At 59.7% G+C, this 23,199-nt stretch overlaps 3 protein-coding genes across 7 annotated transcripts in view; all 3 read right to left on the bottom strand.

Annotated features, from left to right (window-relative positions):
• Window positions 1–4,676: 4,676 nt before the first annotated feature.
• Window positions 4,677–9,068, bottom strand: PYCR1 (pyrroline-5-carboxylate reductase 1). Of its 3 annotated transcripts, XM_025860022.2 has the most exons (9): window positions 8,995–9,068; window positions 8,468–8,600; window positions 8,149–8,219; window positions 7,192–7,371; window positions 6,783–7,004; window positions 6,517–6,609; window positions 6,188–6,351; window positions 5,464–5,533; window positions 4,677–5,092 (listed from the first exon to the last, which is right to left on the bottom strand). In XM_025860022.2, the coding sequence occupies exons 2-9, from the start codon at window positions 8,532–8,534 to the stop codon at window positions 5,003–5,005; spliced, it is 957 nt and encodes a 318-aa protein (XP_025715807.1). In that variant the 5' UTR covers window positions 8,535–8,600; window positions 8,995–9,068; the 3' UTR covers window positions 4,677–5,002. The 3 variants fall into 3 exon arrangements, with proteins under 3 accessions (XP_025715807.1, XP_025715805.1, XP_025715808.1); XM_025860020.2 differs by having other exon boundaries at window positions 4,677–5,533; XM_025860023.2 differs by lacking the exon at window positions 8,468–8,600 and having other exon boundaries at window positions 4,677–5,533; window positions 8,995–9,062.
• A 2,810-nt stretch (window positions 9,069–11,878) lies between these two features.
• MYADML2 (myeloid associated differentiation marker like 2) lies at window positions 11,879–14,045 on the bottom strand. The gene has a single exon (XM_025859863.2). The coding sequence runs from the start codon at window positions 13,928–13,930 to the stop codon at window positions 13,007–13,009; it is 924 nt and encodes a 307-aa protein (XP_025715648.1). The 5' UTR covers window positions 13,931–14,045; the 3' UTR covers window positions 11,879–13,006.
• Window positions 14,046–21,488: 7,443 nt separating this feature from the next.
• Window positions 21,489–23,199, bottom strand: part of NOTUM (notum, palmitoleoyl-protein carboxylesterase) — an 8,032-nt gene continuing 6,321 nt past the window's right edge. For all 3 annotated transcript variants that reach the window (XM_073886038.1, XM_073886037.1, XM_073886036.1), the window contains 2 exons: window positions 22,390–22,437; window positions 21,489–22,157 (listed from right to left, as the gene is read on the bottom strand). In XM_073886038.1, coding sequence (XP_073742139.1) covers window positions 21,851–22,157; window positions 22,390–22,437 — 355 coding nt within the window. In that variant the 3' untranslated portion in view covers window positions 21,489–21,850. The remainder of the gene's footprint in view (window positions 22,158–22,389; window positions 22,438–23,199) is intronic.

Raw genomic sequence — 23,199 nt, 5'->3', positions numbered from 1 at the left:
GCGGCGGCGGCGGCTGCGGCGGCCGCGGTGGCGGCGGCGGGGCGCGCCCGCACTGCGCCTGCGCGCCCGGAGCCGTGGCCCGGGCACCGCGCGCCGCGCCCTGCCCTAGCGGGGTCTCGCGGGACTGGCCCCGGGCGCGCGCTCCTCGGCAGGCCACGCTCCGGACCGTGAGACGGGGGCTCCGGGGGTCCCGGGGGCGCGTGTCCCGCTTTCCTGACCCACGGGACCGGTGCGGCCCTGAGGTCCCCGCGCATCGCGGAGAGGGTCCTCGAGGTGCTTCCGATGCCGCATGGCGGGCACTGCGCGCGTTACCTCGCGTAATTGCCCAGCCGACCTCGGCCCTACCGGGCAGCCGTGGCCTGATTCACAGAGGACCCGACAGCCTTGTCCAGGATTCAGAGTGAGGTCTGGCCAGGGCCACCGCCAAGGTCCTGCGAGGACCCACCGCCCCGAGACCTCACGTTAGTGATGAGCCCTGGGGCAGCGCAAGGGACTGCACCGTAAACATCTGTTGAATAGTTGATGTGCCCGCCGCACCTTTCCTGTTTCATCCACATCTCTCTGGGACTCCGTTCCCACGAGCCCGCGTCTGCTCCCGCCCCTCCTGTAAGGACTTCTGGATGCTACTCAAAATTCCCAGAGACAAGAGGCAACCAGGGGGAGATGGGGCACTGGAGCTATCCCATTCCCACTCCCAAGTCCTGGACTTCCCTTCTCCGGTGTAGAGCCAGGAAGGGTGTCACCCCGCGAGGCAGGGCAGTGTGACTCAAGGTGAGCTGGCAGAGGGAGCAGTGAGGGACAGGCGGCGGCCGGGTCTTTGTGAGAATTCAGTGCCACTGACTGATGAAGGCCATCCACGGAGGCCCGCAAAGCCAGGGGCATAAGGGCCCCGGCAGGACCCCCTGCCTGCCTCCAGGAACGTCCCTCTCCATCCCACCGTGCCTTGTACCCTGCTTTGTAGGGTTGTGTGTGGTTGTCTATCCCAAGGTGCTCTTTAAGGGCAGGGCATGACATTGTATGTACTCCAGGGCCTTAATGTATCTGGGGCATGATTTTTTTTTTTTTTTTAAGATTTTATTTGTAGGGGGACGCCTAGGTGGCTCAGTCGTTAAGCATTTGCCTTCGGCTCGGGTCATGATCCAGCTTCCTGGGATCGAGGCCCGCATTGGGGTCTCTGCTCGGCCGGAGGGCCTGCTTCTCCCTCTCCCACTCCCCCTGCTTGTGTTCCCTATTTTGCTGTGTCTCTCTCTGTCAAATAAATAAAATCTTAAAAAAAAAAAGATTTTATTTGTAGGGGCACCTGGGTGGCTTAGTCGGTGAAGCGTCTGCCTTCCGCTCAGGTCCTGATCCCAGGTCCTGGGATAGAGCCCCACATTGGACTCTCTGCTCAGTAGGGAGTCTGCTTCTCCCTTTGCCACTCCCCCTGCTTGTGCTCACTCTCTCGCTCGCTCATTCTCTCTCTCAAATAAATAAAAGCTATAAAAAAATAAATATTTTGGCGCCTGGGTGGCTCAGTCTTAAAGCGTCTGTCTTCAGCTCAGGTCATGGTCCCGGGGTCCTGGGATGGAGCCCCGCATCAGGCTCCCCACTCAGCGGGAGGCCTGCTTCTCCCTCTCCCACTGCCTGCTTGTGTTCCCTCTCTCACTGTGACTCTATCAAATAAATAAAATCTTTAAAAAAAATAAAAATAAAAAAATAAAGATTTTATTTGTAAGTAATCTTTATAACCAAGGTGGGGCTTGAGCTCACAACCTCAAGGTTGCATGCTCTACCCACTGAGCCAGCCAGGTGCCCCAGGGGCAGGACTTTTAGAGTCAACCAAATATAAAGAACTACAGAGGCTTGCCCCTGAGGACAAAAATGCAGGCCTGTGGGCTCCAGCTTCTCCAGCCTCCTCACCAGCACCACCAGCTCTGTTCTCCTGATCACACTTGATAGGGATGTAGGGCCTGAGCTACTGCTGGGCCTCAAGAGCCGCTCCACACAGCAGGACCCTGGCAGGCCACATGGGGTTGACTTGGTGCTACCCAGCTCAGGCCGGAACCACACCGCCATCAGGAAACATAGGTGATTGGCCCTGGGGCTGGGAGCCACCATGGGTGGAAGCTCACTGGCTAGTCCCCTCATGCCCCCAACACCCCTAACTCCTCAATCCTCACAGGATGGGGTCTGGCTGCCATTCATACGTGGGAGGTGACTGAGAGGCTGATTTATGTCATGCTGCTGTTCTCCCCGCCACGGGGTACACACCCGGCCATTTCTTCCATCTTGGAAGAGGGGACAGGCAGGCGTGAGGCTGCGCCCACCCAGGGCCACCAGAGAGGTCTGTGGGAAGTGAATTAGGGCCCAACTCACCTGGAGGCCAGTGACACTGTGTGGGTGTGAGGGCTGCCTCCTACAAACAGATGGCCCTGGGCCCTAAGGTCAGCCCTCCGGACATGTGATGGGGGTGCAGGGCTGCCCACCTTCTAATCTCTGGGACCTGTGGGGAGGGCAATGTTCCAGACCACCCAGGCTCCTTTGCTGCCCCATCACCCCAGACTCTTCTTCAGAGGCATGGGAAGAGTATGTGAACAGGGTCCTGATCACCTGCAGAGTAACAGGTAGCTGGTTTGTTGGCATGTCTGGGGGAGGCCATCAGGAAAGAGGACGTGCCATGTTGAAACACCCAAGATAGGCAAGCCTCCAGCATCTGTCTCTGGGTCCAGCTGGAGAGCCCAAGAGAGTCCGTGGTTGGTCTCACCTGCCCTAAGTCTGGCTGGCCCCCACCCAGGAACAGCACTGCAGCCTTGCTTGGGAGTGATACTGCAAGGAAACAGGCCCACAGGTTTCAGCATCCCTGCTGGTCCATGCAGCACCATGACCAGCTTCTGAGCTGCCTCTTGGGAGCAGACACCAAGACCTGGCTTTCTGGTCCGTCCTGGCCTTCCCTGGGCCTCCAGTGCACTGCTTCCCACTGCAGCTGGCCACTGCCCTCCTGCTGGCACCTCCCAGATGTCCCTCTTCAGCTTGCACCCTCCACGGGCAGATCTGGGGGCCCCGCTAGCTTCTCCTGGAGTTCAGCCAGCCCCCAAACTGATATTGCAAGGAGGCTCAGGGCACAAGGGGATGTGGTTGGTGTCCAAACGGACTGACTAGCCTTACTCCCACAGGGGTCCAGGCAGAGAGAGAGGCCCATGCCAGGGTCCCCCTAGGATGGACTTTTCCCTTCTCTGTCTGGCCAAGGGCTGCCGACCTGTTTGTTCCAGAGCCTGAGCCCAGCTCTCATGAGGGCCACAGGACAGGGGTCAGCCTGGTACAGGAAAGGACTGGCAGAGAGAAGCAGGGCAAGGGTCCCATCCAGGCAGGCAGGAGCCTAGGGCAAAATTCCAACTAGAAAACTGAGGCAGAAGCTGGACCAAGCAGAGGGAGCTGGTTCTTCCACCTGCCTCACCCGGCCCACTGGGCAAAGGGCAGGAAGTTCCTTCATGCCCCACTTGGTAGGTGTCAGAACTGGCAGCGACGGCAGCCAGGAAGGCATGCCAAACTGACCCTCCTCACTGGGACCCCTGTGGTGGCTTCTCTAGATGGTAGCATCGCAATGCTTCCCAGCTGGCATCCTGCAGCCCCTGGCCCTTAAGGCCCATCTCTGTTCTCAGCCTGCCCTGCACCCATGTGAAACAGGTCCCTGCTCCTCCCACAGGGCGGTCTGTGCTCATGCTTACAGTGGCGGCCCTGGATGTCTGTCCCTGTGGGACACTCAGGCCTCATTCATCTCTGCAGCCTTCTTGCCGAGCTCACTCCCCTTCCTCAGGCTCCATCAGGCTCTCCTGCTTCCCCACCTGTGGAACTTTGGCTTGAGCCGAAACCACAGCTTGAAAGCTCACAGGTCCCGTCTGCCAGAACCCAGTACATTCTTCGTGGGTCAGAGTAAAGCCTCCTTGCAAAGCTTGTCTGGACCCCTGTGCTTCCTCCAACACCATGACGTGCCTTTTTCACACTTCAGACCCACCTGCTCACTTCCCTCAGACCCAGAGCGTGTGGGGGCCACACGCCCCCTTGTCCTATCAACAGCGAGTGCTCAGCGAGACTAGCCTTGACTTGAACGGGGTGTCTGGAGGCCAGCCTTGGTCCTGGCCAGGCCTGTGACCTGACCTCTTCTGGAAACATTTTTTTCCCCACAGAGAGGGTGCCAAGGCTCTGTCCGAGAGGGGTGATTCTGGCTGCTCACTGCCCACCCTTATGCCCACTTCTGCACACACAGTGGGGACACAGGCCCTCCAGGCCCAGATATATACACATCTGCTGGTTCTGTGTCTCTGGAGAGCCCTAATATACCTCCCTAGGGGGCTCCTTCCTCACCTGCCCTTGCCCATGGGAGTGGAGGGGACATCTGCCCCCGCTAAGCTTGGAGGTGTGGAGGGTACAGAGGCTGGGCCCCTCACACAGCAGGGCATGCGAAGCCCAGCCTCCGGAGCCAGCTTCGGGTCCCACCTCGTGGGACAAAGCACCACACTCTTCCCCAGAAGCTCTCTCTACCTGTGCTCACTGAGACTCAGTCCCCCGCAGCCAGAATGCCTTGCAATAAAGGGCTCTAGAACCTGGTGGCTGTGTCTAAGATGACACTCAACAAGGACCCTCTAGGGCCGCTGGGGCCCTCCCTCCACACGGGGTGATGGAAGTTCGAAACAAGGCACTGGGTTGGAAACCAATGTATTTCATCTAAAAGTCTAGGGAGAAAAGTGACAGGTTCTGTAAGCTGGGCGGGGAATGGGAGATACGGACCTCAGAAGTTGAGACTATCCAAAGAGCCCTTCTCTCAAATGCCAAACGGGGATAAGGCCGAGTTGACGGCCGTGGCCCTGCCCACCGGACTCAGGACACTTGGGACCCTCTGGTCCTTCTCACACTGAGGCGGCATACCCCCAAGTGGAGATTGGAGAAAAGGCCGGGGTGGGATGGGGTTTCCTCCTTGGCTGGCCTTCCTGGGGGGGGGCAGGGGAGGGAAACGTGACCTTTGTACTCAGGAGGGGCCAAGCCCCAAGCCAGCTGACCATGGGGAGTTAAGACCCCCAGGCCTCCTAAACTCCAGAAGAAGAGATCCTGACCTGGTCTGGGGGCAGAGGAAGGGGGTCGCTGAGGTCGGAGAATCCATCTGTGTTCTGGGCCAGGAAGCAGTCAGTGACTGCACAAATTCCTGCTGGGAAGTGATGCGGCCCCTCCCTGGTTACAACCCCTGCTGACCCCTGAGTTGACCAGAGTGGCGGGCAGCGGGCTGCTGTGGGGACACCCTGTGTGGCCTGGGGCTAAGGACAGCCAGCACAGGAGTGTCCCAAGCCCAGCAGGGAGGAGGAGGTGGGGAGCAGCCTGGCGAGCATGTTGGACACCTCAGTTCTCCTTGCCTGCTGGGGCCAGGCTCTGGGGGACTGGCTTGGAGTGGCCAGAAGGGGTCAGTGAGGGCCCTGCAGAGGACTCCAGTTTCACCTTGTCCAGGACGGTCTTCTTGATGGAGGCTGGCGAGACCTTCTCCCGGTCAGCCATGGACTGCAGCTCCCTGGGGAGGCAGTGAAGAGGGCTGGCTCCCGGGCTCTGCCTCCCTCCTGGGCCCAGCTGTCCACCAGGGAAGGAGGAGCGCCTGCTGGCCTGGGTGCTACTCTGCTGTCCCTCCCACCACAGCTCCCTCTGCTAGCCACCCCTCCCCAACACGGCCCTCTGTCTGCCCCTCACCTCACTCAGATCAGCTCAGGGCCACCAAATCTACTGGCTGCCCCAGCCCCTGAACCCTTCACGGGACGACGGCTCCAAGCCGAGCCACCAAACCCTGCTGTCCGACCGGCCTCTTCAATTCCTTTCTGCTGTCCCAGAGCTGGGGCGAGCGCACGCACACAGCAGAGCCTCCTGCCGGCTGACTGGCAAATCTCCCCAGGAGGAGGGCAGGGAGGAAGGGGTGACCCAGCCCACAGGGGTTCCCTCTGCTTCCCACTGGCCTGCCTCCCCGGCCTGGATGGTCACCCTGGTGTGCGGGCTGCAGGGGGTGACACTCTGTGGGAAGCACAGCGTGGGCCCACAGGGCAGCCCGTCCCCATGGGACAATGGCTGGTGGCGGGGGCTATAAGCTATGACCCTGGGGGCGCCCCTGCCAGGCCTCGGTAAACATCTGCTCAGGGAACGGCTGAGCAGAATGTGCGAGGCAGCACTGGGGGCCCACCGTGTGCGGATGCAGGAGGCCTCCACGGCGTTGATGAGGAGGGCGCGGAAACCCCCACTCTCCAGGACATGCAAGGCGTGGATGGTGGCCCCGCCAGGAGAGCAGACGTTGTCCTTGAGCTGGCCTGGGTGCTTCTCCGAGTCCAGTAGCATCTTGGAGGCCCCCTAGAGCCGAGCGAACAGCTGCAGGGTACCTCTCCGGCCTGCAGGCCACTGCCCCCAGCCCCAGCCCCCGTGCACCCGCTGATTCTCCACCCATCCGCCCCCACTGCAACAGCATCCGGCCCGGCAAGGAGTGGCTCCCACCAAAGGACCGGGAAAAACACTGACCAGCAGAGCCTGGGCCCCGAGGCGGACCGCCAGGCGCCTGGGAAGCCCCATCTTCACTCCCCCGTCAGCCAGGGCCTCCAGGGCTGTGAATGCCTGCGGGGAGAAGGCAGCTAAACCCCGGCCCTAGGCCCTTCCTCCTTCTCCAAGCAACAGTGGGTCCAGCAGCTCTGCCCACAGCAGCCAGAGCAGGGAGCAGGGTGAGGATGTGCCCCAAGGGCCTGGGAACTGTCCACCACCACCAGTGGCCGCCCATCCCCAGTCCTCACGTAGGCTGGGCCGCTGCCACTGAGCCCCGTGACGGCATCAATCAGGTCCTCCTCCACCTCCGTGCAGAAGCCCACGCTACCCATGAGCTGCTCCAGGAGCCTGCCGTCCTCCACCTGGGCGTGGGTGCCCGTGGCATACACGGTGGCTCCCTCCCGCACCACGACCGGTGTGTTGGTCATGCAGCGGATGACTTTGGGGGCTGGCTGGAACGCCGTCAGCTTCTGGAGGAGAAACCAGCTGTGTCTCTGTACTGCCCCTTGCCCAGCAAAGTGTGCGAGGCATGACTGAACGCGCTCGCGCAACTGAGCATTTCCTGGCTTCTTGCTGTGGGCTGGGCCAATGTGCCCATTTCACAGCCAGAGCTCCTGACCACTGGGCAGCATACTGGCCTGGACCCACAGTGCTCACCTTCTCGATGGAGCTGATGGTGACCCCAGCGGCGCAGGACACCACGATGTGACGATCCTCAACGTCAGCGCCAATCTCGTCCAGGATAAAGGGGATGATGTGTGGCTTCACGGCCAGGAAGAGCACATCACTGTGCCGCACGGCCTCCTTGTTGTGGGGTGTCAGCTTCACTCCCAACTTCTGCAGGGAGCACCAACGTGGGCTCAGCCTGCCGGCGTGGCTGGCTGGCCCCCCCAGTGTCCTCTCCAAGCTAAGAACCCCACACGTAGAAGAGCACAGCGGTTGCTGAGAACGTGGACGGGGGGGGGAAGAACCCCACACGTAGAAGAGCACAGCGGTTGCTGAGAACGTGGACGGGGGGGGGCTCAGGGCATGGAGCTCTGACAGCCCCCAGCCACCCCTCCCACCCTGAGGTGGAAGAAGCTCTCCGCTCCGGAATACGTCCCTTTTGCAAACAGAAAAGGGGTATGTATCCATGCCACGGCCCTGATCCACCCCACCATGGGCGACCGTCCTCCAGGGGTGAGTGGTGTTATGGGTGGCAGGTTCCCAGCTTGACATCCGGAGCCCTGATTCAGCTGTGGCAAACCAAAGCTATATTCAGTCCCCAGATGCGTTCAACCTGGCCCTGACACTGTGGTCCCAACTGCCTGGCTCCCACAGCCCCTGTGGAGGCTCCGTTCGGGGAACCCCACTCCAGTCTGGCACACCCTCCCCACCAGCTGCATGTGTGCCTGTCACCCGGGGCCCAAGAGCCGAGCAAGGGCAGCCACCAGCAGGCCAGGAGGCAGGGTCTGCAGGACGCTACAGCATCTCATGGCGGGGCGTCGCATGGTGTCTCCCACTGGCCCTTTACACCTGGGGCCCTCAGGGTCAAGGCTATCACACACTCTCCCCGGACACACCAACTAGCCCCTTCAGGGGCTGCCTCCCTGTCCCCCTCCACTCTGCACCTACCCTGAGGGCAGAAACGGTGGCCAGGTCCATGTCTGGGGAGCTGGCCATGATCTTGTGGGCAGCCAGGATGCCTGCGGGTAACAGAGATCCTTCCTCAAGGCCTCTCCTGGTCTCCCCCATCACAGCCCCAGGACGGAGAGTGGAAATCCCGCCACCCAGAGTGAGAGCAATTCCTACCCCACCCCAAACATCCCAAGGCTGCCATTTCCCACGGGACTGAAACAGGGCAAGTCTTCCAGACCCGTCCCTCACCCACAGCCGGTAGAAGGGTAATGGCCCACCCCTGCCCACCCCACGGCCTCCGGGCTGCAGGGCCTACCTGCGGCTGTGAAGCCCTTGGCCAAGGCAAAGGCCAGCTGGCCAGCTCCGATAAAGCCCACGCTCATGTTGTCGGGGGCCCCGCCCACAGCCCTCGCAGCTGGCACGGGCGCTGGGGGACGCTGGAGGGGCAGCTGCGGGGCGAGACGGGGCAGGATCCAGAGCCAGAAGCTGCGCGGGCAGCGCCAGGCCTAGCCGCTGGCCCCGCGCCCATCTCCGCGCTCCCACCGCCATCCCAGCCGGTTCAACTTTCCCTGACGCCGCCCGCCCGCTCCGACGTGGCAATCACTCCAGTCTCCCCGTTCACAGTTTGCCCCCGACGCTCCCGGACAGAGGACACAGGGAGGGGCGTGCCGGGCTCCGGAAGGGGTCGGACAGCCGCGGGGGGCGACGGCTCGGAGCCCGGAGGGCCCCCCCCCCCACGTCCGAGCCCCCCACCTCACCCCCAGGCCGGAGCCGGTGTGCGGATGCGCCTCCCCCCGTGCACCGCCCCCACCCACACCTGAGCCCAGCTCGGCGCCCACTCACCCACTCACTGCGCGCAGGTCGCCCGGGAACCGCGGAGCCGCGCCCGCCACGCGGCACCAGAGCCTCGTCGGCCCCGCCCCCGCCTGTTCAACCAATGGGCGGCGCGGCCGCCAGGCGCCGGCCAATCGAGGGGCGCGGGAGGCGCCGGGGCGGTTGCATCATCCTCTCGCCCGGCGCTCACGCCCCCGCCGCCCCGGCCCAGCCTCCCTGCGCCCCCGCCCCGGGTCCGCGCCCCCGCGACCGCGCGTGGGGACTGAGCTCGCCGGGGCTGCGGCTGGCGCGGGCCTTCGAGGAGCGGCCGGGGCGGAGGCTGCCCGCGCGGGGCCTGGTAGTGGGCCACGCGCCCACGGGCACGCCAGGTGGTGTCCTCAATCGCGTGGCCCGTGCTTGCTGTTACTTGATCAAACTGTTTGGAGAAGCCCAAACTGTATAATATTTTTGCTTGCTTGCTTTTCTTTTTTTTTTTCTTTTCCTTTTTTTTTTCTTTGTGGGAGGCTTGAAAACAATTTGCAAAATGGAAACATTTTAAACTATAACACTATTTTTTTTAAAGATTTACTTATTTATTTTGAGAGAGTGAGAATGAGAGAGAGAGAGAGAGTACATGAGAGGCGGGAGGGTTAGAGGGAGGAGCAGCCTCCTCGCGGAGCAGGGAGCCCGATGCGGGACTCGATTCTGGGACTCCAGGATCATGACCTGAGCCAAAGGCAGTCGCTTAACCAACTGAGCCACCCAGGCGCCCAAATATAACACTATTTTGATACTGTTTTCTCACTTTAAAATGTGTTTATTGTGGGGCGCCTGGGTGGCTCAGATGGTTAAGCGTCTGCCTTCGGCTCAGGTCATGATCCCGGGGTCCTGGGATCGAGCCCCGCATCGGGCTCCCTGCTCCGCGGGAAGCCTGCTTCTCCCTCTCCCACTCCCCCTGCTCGTGTTCCCTCTCTCGCTATCTCTGTCAAATAAATAAACAAAATCTTTTTAAAAAAAAATGTGTTTATTGTACCGAGAAGCTTGGACATTGGAGAGGATAGCCTAAGCCTTTTCAGAATCTCAAAATCGGGGGCCCCCTGGGAGGTCTAGGTCAATCCCTTTGAGATCCAGACCCTCTTTTTCCCAACTGGGGTTTTCTCTGCAAGTCTTCCCCCCCACCCCCCCTCCAACCCGGCTCAGGCATGACGGAGGCCATAGCCTCTGTCCATAGGAGGTTTACATGTAAACCTCCCCAAAGAGGTGCTTGGGGTGGGTAGTGATCAACCAGTCAACAGAAGATGAGATCCCATAGTGCCCCCCAGCTCCTGTGGAGCACCCCCATGTCTCCTGACATCTTGTCTGCAGTGTCCATGGAAATTTTTGCCCCTGCATTTGGAGAACAAGTGGTTTTTTCCCTGAGGATGTGCTCAGGGCTCAAGTGAGTTGAGTATTTGGGTTTTAGGACAGTCCAGGGTCCTGGTCAGCAGAAGGATTAAGGGCAAAGTAAGAAGTAATAGTCATTGGCAATCCAACCACCACCACCATCCCCGCCCCGCCCCAGGGGAAGGGGTGACCCGCTTTATGTTTTCAGTTCTGTATCTTAAATGGTAACAAGCTGTCCTCAAACATGATCCAGCATTACCCTGATGTTTGTGCCCCAGAAGCAGGGCTGTGAGCTCTTGTGGACACAGTGGTGGCCACCAACACCAACAGACCAGTGGGTAGTGATGGTGCATGCAAGGTGGATTTCCTGGCATCCACCACATGGGTGCATCTGAACATTTAGTCCTTACCCTCTGAGGGAGGGGCCATAGCAAGAGGCCCTTCTCCAGTTGGCACCCCCAGGATCCATGCCCATCAAACCTCACGACCCGAGTGCTCCCTGAGACTCCAGCCCACCAACATCTGCCCCCTGACCCCACCCTACTTGTCCGAAGTGGACTGTCTGGGGAGTGGTCCAAACTCAAATGCATAGGCATAAATCCAACAGCCCCCCTGAGTATTGCCTGATTGGACATAATCAAAAGACAGAACCCCTTCCTTTAAAAAGTACTGTTTTTCAGTGATAAGGACAAATAACTCCCTCCTCCAAAAAGAAAAGATCCTCCCACTCAGGGAGTGACTGTGGGCAGGAACAACCTAAGGCAAGCCTCCTGGAGGACTTCTGCCATGTTTATCTTGAGCCCTGGGTCCCCTCCTCCTTTGTCTTCCCCACAGGCCCTTTAACGTTTAGGGTAGGTGGAGCACTGGGGGCGCAAGGCCACTGGGCAATGAGGAGACTGGGGAGCTGCTGACCATTTCAGAAGTTTGGCTAGAAAAGGAGGAAGACTGGTCGGCGTGCAGGCCTCCCTGTGAGTTAGGAAGGACACGGCGCATATGCTCATTTGTCACCTGGAGATGGACCCCCTGGCCTCCACTCTCCCCCAACCAGTGAGGGCCATCAGGACACCTCAGGACACACCGGCTCCTGGTCCCTTTGGGGATCGACTGTTGAGCCAATAACACCTGCCCCCTCCAGATAAAGGACCCCTGTCAGTGCACCCTCCCTACCAGGCAGGCGAGTCGCCCCCCTCGTGCTCGGCATGGTGCCAGCACAAGGGAGCCCATGGAACCCATGGCTATGCCCCTCCCGGCAAGCCCCTGCAGGAGTATGGGGTGCTGGTGAACATCACTGGAAGGGGGGAGACCAGCTCGGCATCGCCCTCACCTCCCCACCCCCATTGCCCACAGAGGGAGAGGACAATGCCCGTTTCTTCCTCAGGAGGCTGCCCCTCAGCCCAAGGGGCACCTCCTCCCTCAGTCAGGCCCAGTCTCGGCCAGTCTCCCTGCTCACACTGGGTCACACTGGGGGGATGGCCCAGGAGGTGCCACTGGCCATCGCCCCCTGGGCAGAGACTGCTCACCAGAGCCAGGATGCGTGTCAACATTAGCCTTTATTTCCTGCTCAAGGCCCCAGGACGGGCCACAGGGCTGCTGTACTCAGGGGCAGCCAGCAGCTTGATCTGGGGCGGCCCAGTCCGGGCTCCTGAGCAGGGGAAGCTGGCTGGAGTGCAGCGGGGGACAGCCCCAGTGGGCTCTGGTGGTCAGCGGCCAGGTGAAAGGATACTTGAGCGGAGGTCGTGGGCCTGTGAGCACTAGGGAGGTGCCCAGCGCCCAGGCTCTATGACCCAGTGGCTGCCCCAGGCTGAGCTCTCCCCCTGGGTCAGGGCTGCCCCAGACTCGCCTGTCTGGGGCCCACAGTAGGCACTGCAGAAGCTGCTGCACTGGGGCTGATGGTGGGTGCCTGGTGGGCACTCCCTCCCCGGGCGGGAACCCAGCTTCCCCTCGGCATTCTGCGCTCACTGTGGTCCTGCCAACCCCCTGTGGGCCCCTGCAGGCCCCTGGCACTGTCTCCAGCCTGCTGAAGCTGCAGTGTGTGACCACACCATGATTCCTGTTCTTCTTACAGCCACTCCAATGTGGGCAGGGAGGGGTCCCCATGCCAGGCTCCTTCTCCTTGAGCTGGTACAGAGCCCCCCAGCAGTGCCCTGCTGAGACCGCTGTCCTTCCCACACCCCCAGGAACTGTCCCCTTTTCAACTCTACTTAGGTCACGGCCTGAATGTGGTCTCCAGACACTGGTGGGCACATGGGGCTGCCTCCAAACCCTAGCCTCGATGTCCTTATCTATAAAGTGGGTCACAACAACATCTGCTTCAAAGGTTTCTCATGTTGCAGTGGGTAGCACTGAGCCAGGGAGGGCCAGGAAATGGAGCAAGAGAGAGAGAGAGAGAGAGATACAGACAGAGATAAGAGATACACAGACAGATAGACCAAGAGACAGAGAGAAGGGCTGGGAGCTGCCTGGGGGAGGAGGGTGCTTGCCTGTGTCCTGCTCAGGGCCTTCTGTCCCTCTGTCTCCCCTCCCCCGCCCCCAGCCTGGCCAGAAATCCAGGAGTGGCTCTGGTGGTTGCCTCCCTCGGGCTTGCTCCCTGGGCATCTGGGTTCACCCTGGTGGCCCTCACGGTGCCTGGGGCCCCTGGAGAGCCCTGGTGGGCAGGCAGCTACAAGGTGGGCACGAAGCGGATCCTCTGGGAGTAGGCGAGGTCAGCGATGTAGAGAAGCAGGTTGACGTAGGTGAAGGTGGCCACCACCAGCTGGCTGTCCCAGGAGCAGCTGCCTCGGGGGCAGTCGGGGGGCCGCCCAGGCTCACCGTACTTGGGGTCGAAACAGAAGACGGGCCAGATCACAGCTGCGCTGAGGTACAGGAGCACGGCCAGGAAGGTGTACACCACCACCACACGGTCGAAGGGGCAGCCCAGGCCCCCTGTGCGGCCTGTCACGCTCAGGGCCACCACGGCCACCGTGGCCAGGAAGCACAGGCTGTAGACGGCCACGCACCACTGGGTGGCCACGTAGCGCCCGTAATGGCTGTCGTGGACGAGCGCCCCGAAGATGATGCAGGCCACAAAGGCCTGGACGATCTTGAGGAGCCCCGAGACCGTGGCCATGTAGCTAGCCACCTGGCCCGGCCGGGCCCGTGTCAGGGCTACCTCCGCAGCATAGGCCAGGAAGAGGAGCCCCGCAAAGACGCTGGCGGCCAGGCGGAAGTCCCTGGCTGCGCAGCCCGCGGGCTCGGGGGGGCACTCCAGCCGGGTGAAGTACAGGGGGTAGATGACCGCGGCCGTGGCGGACAGCAGTGTGGCCAGCATGGCGAAGGCTGCGGTGAAGTTGCCCCAGGACAGGTGCAGGCAGCTGTGCAGCCGGGTGAACTCACAGGCCACCACGAGGCCAGAGAGGGCGAAGCAGAAGCCCCACGCAGCCATGCAGAAGGTGCCCTGGACGCCCGCGAAGCCGCCCCGGTGGGCCACCAAGCTGAAGGTGGTGCAGCCAAAGGCCAGCTGCAGTACTCGGGCCGTGCCCACGGGGGACGTCACAGCGCCCAGGTGCAGGTACCCACCCCCGGGGGGCTCCATGGTGCTGCCCATCTGGCCGGCCTGGTCCTCCCCTCGCTGGCTGCCCGGTGGCCCTGGCGTCCCGGCCTGGCCGCGGCCCGGCTTTCCACTGTGCCCGCGGAGACAGGTGCCGGCAGCCTGCAGTAGCGGTGATGAGGACGTCGCCTGACATTGCAGCAGAGGGCGGCCTCTCCGCCGCCTGAGTGGGGCGGGCCGAGCACCCCCGCCCCCCGCACTATAAATAGGTGGTCACGATTTGAGCCCCGGAATAGCAGCAGGGTGTGTCTGTCCCCAACCCCCAGGGTCATCTGACCCCCCCCCCCCCCCCGCGTCCCGCCGCGAAGCCCCTGCCAGGACCATTAACCCCTTGGCTGCTGGCACCGGCCCACCTCCGAAGCACCTGCCTCTGTCGGTCAGTTGGCTCCACGGCCTGCAGGGGAGGGGGAGGGAGAGCAGCAGACAGGGAAGGTGGACTCGGAAGCCTCCAGGATCACCCCTGTGAGGAGGGAGGACGATGTCCGGGAGGCCGGGGGGAGCAGTGGGGGCTGGGATGGTTTCAGGACCCTGCCGTCCAAGTCCCTGGGGCTCTTGCTCAGCCTGATCTCCTGGAGGTGTTGGGACTGACCCCGGGGCATAGAGCTTTAGTTATTACTTGGGGGTTCGTTATGGAATTCTTCACTTGTCTTTCCTCAACTTATAATAACGCCTAGAAAAAATTCAGGTCTCCCCTCTTTAGGCTGAAGTATTAACAGTATATGAAATGATTTTGAAAATGAAGAACAATTTTCTGACTGTAAAGGTTGTCCATGTGAAGGTTCTGTCAATACAGGAAAAGACAAAGAAAAATCCCCTGTGTTTCTGTTGCCCAGCTCAGCCACTGGGACCATCCTGTGTACAATATACAGCCTTATGCATATTTCTCTTGACTTTTCATTTAGAAAAATTTCAAAGTTACAGAAGAGTTGCAAGATAATACAATGAACAGGGGCGCCTGGGTGGCTCAGTTGGTTAAGCAACTGCCTTCGGCTCAGGTCATGATCCCGGAGTCCCGGGATCGAGTCCCGCATCGGGCTCCCTGCTCAGCAGGGAGTCTGCTTCTCCCTCTGACCCTCTTCCCTCTCGTGCTCTCTCTCATTCTCTCTCTCAAATAAATAAATAAAATCTTTAAAAAAAAAAGATAATACAATGAACACTCAGATATCTTTCGCCTAGATTCAAAAATTATTATTGTTTTTATTTTTTTATTTTTTTTATTTTTTTATTTTTTTAGATTTTATTTATTTATTTATTTGAGAGAGAGAGAATGAGAGATAGAGAGCACGAGAGGGAAGAGGGTCAGAGGGAGGAGCAGACTCCCCGCCGAGCAGGGAGCCCAACGCGGGACTCGATCCCCGGGACTCCAGGATCATGACCTGAGCCGAAGGCGGTCGCTTAACCAACTGAGCCACCCAGGCGCCCCAAAAATTATTATTGTTTTTAAAGATTTTATTTATTTATTTGTCAGAGAGAGAGCGAGAGTGTGCACACAAGCAGGCTCCCTGCAGGGAGCCCGACACGGGACTCAACCCCAGGGCCCCGGGATCGTGACCTGAGCCGAAGGCAGAAGCTTCACCAACCGAGCCACCGAGGTGTCAAGAATTAACTGTAGATTCAAGAATTATTAATATTTTGCCCAATTTGTGTTCTCTCTCCCCCACACAATTAATAATTAATAATGCTAATTAATTCTGGGGACACCTGGGTGGCTCAGTCGGTTAAGCATCTGCCTTTGGCTCAGGTCACGATCCCAGGGTCCTGGGATCGAGTCCCGCATCGGGCTCCCTGCTCCGCGGGAAGCCTGCTTCTCCCTCTCCCACTCCCCCTGCTTGTGTTCCCTCTCTCGCTGTGTCTCCCTCTGTAAATAAATAAATAAAATCTTTAAAGAAATACTAATTAATTCTGCAGATATGATGATTTGCCACTAGATACTTCTATAGACACCTCTTAAGAACAAAGCCATTCTCCCACAGTTGGGAAATTTCTTTAAAAGATTTTATTTATTTTATTTTTTTTAAGATTTTATTTATTCACTTGACAGAGAGAGAGACAGTGAGAGAGGGAACACAAGCAGGGGGAGTGGGAGAGGGAGAAGCAGGCTTCCCCGCGGAGCAGGGAGCCCGATGCGGGGCTCGATCCCAGGACCCTGGGATCGTGACCTGAGCCAAAGGCAGACGCCTAACGACTGAGCCACCCAGGCGCCTCTATTATTTATTTATTTGACACAGAGAGAGTGAGAGAGAGAGAGCACAAGCAGGGGGAGCAGCAGAGGGAGAAGGAGAAGCAGGCTCCCCGCTGAGCAAGGTGTCCAACTAGGTGAGGGGGAAGCTCTATCCCAGGACTTTGAGATCATGACTTGAGCCAAAGGCAGACCAACTGAGCCACCCAGGTGCCCCCACAATTGGGAAATTAAAGAATGATCACTTGATACATGGTCCTTACTCAATTTTCTCAATCTATCCCCAAAATATACTTTGTAACTTTTATTAATTTAATTAATTAATTTTATTATTATTATTTTTAAGTAGGCTCCACGCCCAGCATGGAGCCAAGTGCGGGGCCTGAACTCAGGACCCTGAGATCAAGACCCGAGTCGAGATCAAGTGTCGGACACTCAACCAACTGAACTACCCGGAGGCCCTGCGCTCTATACCTTTTAAAACGTTTGCATCAGAATCTGATTGGGAGTATGCATTGCATCGGTCTGTCATGTCTCTCAGTTTCCAGAATAGTCTCGACCCCCCCCATACACAGTCTTTTTGAAGACTTCAGGCCAGTGTCTTCATAGGCTGTCTTTCAGTGTATATTGTCTGTCTGCCTGTTTCCCCGCGGTTAGATTCTTTTTTTTTTTTTTAAGATTTTATTTATTTATTTATTTGAGAGAGAGAGAGAGAGAGGGAGGGAAACAGCAGGAGAGGGAAGAGGGTCAGAGGGAGAAGCAGGCTCCCCACCGAGCCGGGAGCCCGATGTGGGACTCGATCCCAGGACCCCGGGATCATGACCTGAGCCGAAGGCAGTCGCTTAACCAACTGAGCCACCCAGGCGCCCCCCGCGGTTAGATTCTGCTAAATGCTCTTGGCAGGAAAACCAGGGTATCTGTCTGGAGAATCGTGACCGGGAGGGTCCAGAGCATGGGAGCTGGGCCGTCTGCGTGGAGTGGTGTCCCCACTTCGCGTGTCCACATCTCCATTTCCTGCCGCCCTCCCGGGGTCTCAGCAGCCGTGGGGGCCTCTCGTGGACAGTGTTCTCGGCGAACACACACACAACCCCCTCTAACAGTGGAACTGTAGTGGTCATGTGACCTGACGTGCCTGTTTATGAATCCTCCGGAACAGTTAATATAATCGTAAAATAAGGGATTCTCGTTGGTTCTCACGTCTTTAATCCCCTGAGATAGTGTCTGGACGCTACAGGGTGGGTAGGAAGGCCTCGCGAGGCAGCCCTTCCATGGAATGCCCTCATCCTGCTCACTGGGGAGCCAGGCCAGCTCACTCACCCTCAGGAGGAAGGCTCCGTCCCTGGTCAGCAACGTGTGTGCCCTTGGGAAGGATTGTCCGCCTCATTCCTCCAAGTGTCCACAGCATGAGCTCCTGACCCTGGGCAAGGGAGCGAGGGGGACATGGGCCTCCGGCGTCTGGGGGGGGGTGCAGGGAGGATGGTTCCAGCTGCCACTGCCTTGAGACCACAGGGAGCTGGAAGGAAACCCCCTCGATCGGAGAGTTTCGTTTATCTCATGCAGACACGTGCCACGCTTCAGCCAAAGTTCATAGCTCAGCAAACCCTAACAGTGAACCCAGCCGTGTTTCTCAACCACAGTAACGGTTGCTGGGGCACCACCCTCCCCGCCCTCACCCGAGGGGTCCAGCCTGGAGCACCTGAAACCTTGGGCATTTCGGGAAGACCGGGCTCAGCATTGCCAGCGCTGGGGGGTGTCCCTGGGTGCCCGGGGATGGCCAGCCCAAATATGCAGGCAGAAGGCAGCCTCCCAGGACACTGGAGCAGGAGTGGTGAGTGAGGGGGTCCTCCCTTCCTGAGGAGACATGGTGGGGGCCTCCAACTGCCAGCATGGCGATACCTGGAAATCAGGTAAACGTGGAGCGGGGAAATGCTGGGGAGGGACCGGCATGGCAGCAACAAGAGTGTCCCAGGTAGCCTGGCCGGCAAGCTGACCTGACAGTGACCGCGGAGCCCAAGTGCGGCAGCATCCCCGGGGGCCTGGACAGGGCAGCAGATGATGTGCAAGGGGTGGGGTCAGCAGGCGGGTGCTGAGCGGGAGACCTTCATGAGGGAGCTGGGTCTCAGATGCCAGGTATGCACACCCGTCTTTATCATCCTGCTCTCCGTGGGGAAACTGAGACCCGTGGCCACCCCCGGGGGAGGGGGTCCCCATGGTATGGGGGCCATGCCCAGACTCAGGTCCTCAGTGTCTGCCCTGGGCTTTGCTTCTCCTCATCCCTAAGGGGCTGCTGCCTGAGTCTGGGCGAAGCCCCTGCTGGCCACTGGACCCCCAGCTTTCCCCAGCCCCCCAGCGGGGTGGAGCCAAGCCCTGAGTTCTCTGTGATGAAGCAGGGCAGAGGCAGAGGGGTCGGCTCCGCTGGGGCCCTAGTGCTTGAGTCCTGTCTGTTTCCCCTTTGTCAGTTCTTACCCACTTCCTGTCTGTAAGGGACCTTCAGAGTTGGAGAGCAGATCACAGCAAAGTCTACGTCCTGTGCTTTGCCAGTAGGGCTTGCCTGCCCACAGCGCCCATGGGGAGCCTTGGGGTCCTCCCCACGGTCTGTTGGCCACCCTACCCTGGGATCTGCTTCGTGGCTGGGACAGTGGTGAGGACCCCTGGGGGCCTGACACGGGACATGCTCCAGATTCCAGACCCCGACTCCCCACGTGCGTGGCGCAAGGCTGGTGATGACGTCTGTTCTCAAGCCTTCACTAACTTGTCATCATAGAAAAACACTGAGATTCTAGCTGCTCACAGTGTGGAAATAGCAACCAAATTTCCAGTGAATTTGGCCTTTTTGGGGGAGTCAGGGAAAGCCCCCATAAAGCAGGAACAACTTGGCTGGGAGCTCGATGATGACATTAAGCAGGTGCCCATGGGACAGAAAGGCAGGTGTAGCTGCTCTGTGTGCTCAGGGGACACAGAGGCTTGGTAGTCAGACTTCAGGGCCTGAGGGTGGATGGCGCAGGACCGCCGGCGGGGCCCGGAGGTCACAGCCGCTCTGACGACAGGGGGAGGGGAGGGCAGCCGTGTGAGCATCTTGCCCAGGCAGCTGCATCTTCTGGCTTTTTTTTTTTAGCAGCATTTTTTTCTTTGGTGGGGGGAGTGCACGCATGCTTGCAAGCAGGGGGCGGAGGTGGCAGTGGGAAGGGCAGAGGCAGATGGAGAGAGAGAATCCTAAGCAGGATCCATGCCCAGCGTGGAGCCCGATGGGGCTTGAACTCAGGACCCTGAGATGACCTGAGCCAAAACCAAGAGTCAGACGCTTCACCGACTGAGCCACCCAGGTGCCCCCCCTACTTTAAAAAAATATATATTTTATTTATTTGCTTGTTTGTTTATTTTAAAGATTTTATTTATTTATTTGACAGAGTCATAGTGAGAGAGGGAACACAAGCCGGGGGAGTGGGAGAGGGAGAAGCAGGCCTCCTGCCGAGCAGGGAGCCCGATGCGGGGCTCGATCCCAGGACCCTGGGATCATGACCTGCGCTGAAGGCAGACGCCCAACGACTCAGCCCCCCAGGCGCCCCAGCCCCCCACTTTTTAAAGCATGTGCTGAGCATTTTTGCTCCTGCAGGAATCACATAAGGGAAACGTAAAGTAGCAATGTTTCCGGAGAAGCTGTGGCCTAAGTGTGCCCATGTCACATGGGCAGCCATGCCGAGTACTGCAGGTTTCATGGCAGCCATGACCTAGTGTGCCCGGGGCTTACTTTGTCACCAGCCTGGCAGTAAAGTGTGGCGAGGACTGACCACTTGCCTCTTTCTTATTTTGTCGGGAACACATGGAGAAAGGGTTTATTCCTTTGGTGGAAGGAGTCCCACCAGGCCTAAGCCACAGGTATGGTGCTCAGTGGGCCTGGCGCGTCTGAGACACACAAAGCTGCCCGCTGACCCCTTCCAGGCCGCCTCAGGTGGAGCGAGACGTCTGCCTGCCCGCGCTGTCGCCACCCACCGCCCTTCTCTGCACAGAGCTGGTTAAAGGGCAGCAACGCCTGAGTCCCCCGCCCAGCTCGACCGTGGCAGGCCCCTCCCTGTGAAGTCTCCCCTTTGGGGCGCCCCTTGCCTCCTTTCCCACTGGGAGCGCACCATCCATGGCTGTCTGGGGGCCCAGGAAGGGGCTGCACCCCAAAGCCAGCAGTCGGTCACTCCTGGATACACCTTCTTTCATCTCCAGCCTTTGGCAGCTCCATCCCTGACCTCACTGTTGCCCTTGGCCACTGGGACTGCATGGGTTCCCACAGGGGACCATGGAGCAGTGGCCCATGGAGGAGACCACAGGTGGGCCACTCAGGGCCACCTGGGGAAGCCAACATGGGTGACCAGTGGGTCGAAGGTGGGGCGGGAGGAGGCCCCGGAACCCCTCAGCAGACGACCCCAGCACCCTTGGGTTCTGCTTGGGTCCCTCTCAGGCCCACGGTGGCCCCGATGTGTGGGCAGAGCTGGTCAGACCCCCTGGGCATGGCCCCTGACCTTGCTGGGAGTGAGGGTGTGGGGTCTCTGAGATTCTCCCCATTCTGGGGACAGGTCTGCCAACTCCTGCCATCTGTGGCAGGAGGCTGGGTGTGGAGCCCAGGCTGAGCTGGCAAGGATCCTCCCTCTGTCACATGGCCTCTCCAGGGACTTTAATAATACCCGCTCGAGGGCCGCTTGGGGCCACGCTCAGGTGCCCGAAGCAGGGAGTGCTCAGGAAGCCCAAAGGGCGGAGCAGTCCCACCTCTGGGGCTTTGACCCAGGCGCCTGGTGTGGGTGCATGTGTGCTGGGATGCCGGCCCCCCTGGGACCACCCGCAGCAACAGGAACACTTGTGCTCTGGGAAGCAGAGTGGGGACTGGGCCAGGGGAGGTTTCCTCCCCGAATCTGTATCTTCGCGTGTGCCTGGGGGAACTCGTGAGAACAGATGCGATGCAAACTTTTTAAGAACATGTTCTCTGGCTAAGGAGTGTTTCCCTGGGGTGACAAAAGGCCGCACTGAGGTCTCCAGGGCGACGCAGCGCTGACAGTGCAGGGGTCCAAAGCACGGTTAGCGGCTCAGCATACGCCGTGTCCCCAGACGGAGAAGAATCGGATGTGCCCACTGTGTTAGGGCCTGTGCCGTGCCCACGCCCCGTGCTTGCTGAGTGTGTGAATGGAAGGGTCTGGAACGGGACACAGGTAGGCGTGGGGCCCTGAACAGGACCTGTGTGTCCAGTGGTTGCCCCCCAGGATCCCTGATACCCTGGGGGTGGGCTCGGGGGCTGTGCAGTGGGCGAGCGACCCATTCAAATAAAGACCCCTGCAGGGTGAGGCTCTTTTGTTGTCTTTTTTTTTCATTATTTAAAAAATATATGTTACAAAACAATATCATTAATCATATATTTCTTATTTTCCTTTTTAAAAAAATTAAAGTAATAAAAAAAGTCACTTTATAAAATAATACAAAAGGCCAGGAGAGTCTGAGGCTGGGGCTGGCCCAGGGGCCCCCTGGGCTGGTGGGCCGGTGGGCCGGAACCCCGCACGGGGGGCTCCCCGGCGCAGGCAGGAGGGGGGCTGGGGCTCCCGCAGGACCCAGGACTCCCGGCTCTGGCTGGGCCTCCTGAAGGCAGTGGTAGAGGGGCAGTGAAGGCAGCTGTGGGGACAGCCGGGGCTCTGTGTGCCCTAGGAGGGGCAGGGGAGCCCGGGGAGGTGGCCGGCCCCCAGTGCCAGCCCCCGGGGTTGGGAGCCCTAGCTCCCACTGCTGAGCATGCCCAGCAGTTTACTGGGCTCCAGGCCCTGCTGCTGTGCCACGGTCTGCACATCAAAGCCCATGTGCATGAGGAACTGGGCCACGTTCATCTCCTGCCCCGTGAACTGGTCCCGGATGGTGGGGCAGGAGGGGTTGCAGTGAGGCCAAGGGCAGCTGTCCACCAGGTGGACGGGGCAGCCCTTCAGGGGGGCTTTGCTGGCCTTGTGGCTGTCATGCAGGCTTCTGTCCCAGCAGTGCAGCGCCCGGGGCAGCGAGGTCCCCTTCACCTGGACGTCTGTCCAGTGGCTACAGACAGAAATCCAGGCGGGGGTCACTCGGTGTGGCCAAAGCAGGCTACCATGGGAGGTGGGCTGGGTCTGAATTCTGGCCACACAGCTGGTTGTGGACGTGGCACCGACAGCCCTAGGAAGCCCTTCCACAGAGCCAGGGAAGGCAGGTGGCCGGTGGGTGGGGGCGGGGCTGGGTGTTCAGAGCGAGAGCCGGGGACACCATCTCTCCAGGAGCTGCGGACACTGACCTTCGGATGATGATCTCGTGAGAGAGGCAGGCGGGGGCGAAACTGGCCCTGTTGGGGAGGAGACAGCGGCTTATAGCGACCACCTGGGCCCCTTCCCTGCCCCACCCCGGTGCCCACTCCCCTGGGGACCTGTTCTCTCCCCGGCTCCCGCCTCCCTCGTGCAGCAGTGCCTGGCGAGCTGCTCCTCAGGACCAGGCCTCTCCCCGCCTGCCCACATGCTCCCGACTAACCCACGTCTCCCCCCGCCTCCAAACCCTGCTCCGAGTGCATCCCTTCCGGCTGGGCCGCGGTAGGAGGCTAACCCGGACATGTGAGGAGTTGGCTTTTTTTGTGTGTAATAGGCTTTATTTCTAGAGCAGTTTTAGGTTCACATCAAAATGGTGTGGGCAGTACAGTGATTTCCCTTGCGCGCCCGCCCCGACTCGCACAGCCTTCCCTGCAATCAGCGTGTCCCACCAGATGGTGTGCCTGTCACACTGAGGAGCCCGCACGGACCCAGGATCATCCCCCAGGGCCCGGGGCGTACGTTAGGGCTCGCTCTCACTGCTGTGTGTTCTACGGGTTTGCACAAATGTATGATGACGCTTGTCCACCCTCGTGTCTCATGCAGAGCAGTTTCACTGTCCTAAAATTCCTCTGTGCTCCGTTCATCCTTTCCCGTTTCCAGTTCTATCCTTGGTACCAACTGATCTTCTTACTGCCTCACCGTTCTGCCGTTTCCCCTGAATGTCACGGGGTTGGAATCACAGGCCATGTAGCCTTTTCCAGATTGGCTCCTTGCTCCCAGTAACATGCATCTACGTTTCCTCC

This window comes from Callorhinus ursinus, unplaced genomic scaffold (genome assembly GCF_003265705.2).
Source record: "Callorhinus ursinus isolate GAN/ISIS: 27379988/994484 unplaced genomic scaffold, GSC_fseal_2.0 scaffold68, whole genome shotgun sequence".
NCBI lineage: Eukaryota > Metazoa > Chordata > Mammalia > Carnivora > Otariidae > Callorhinus > Callorhinus ursinus.
Note: the sequence above shows the minus strand (reverse complement) of the source record. Positions and strands in the feature narration are given on the sequence as shown.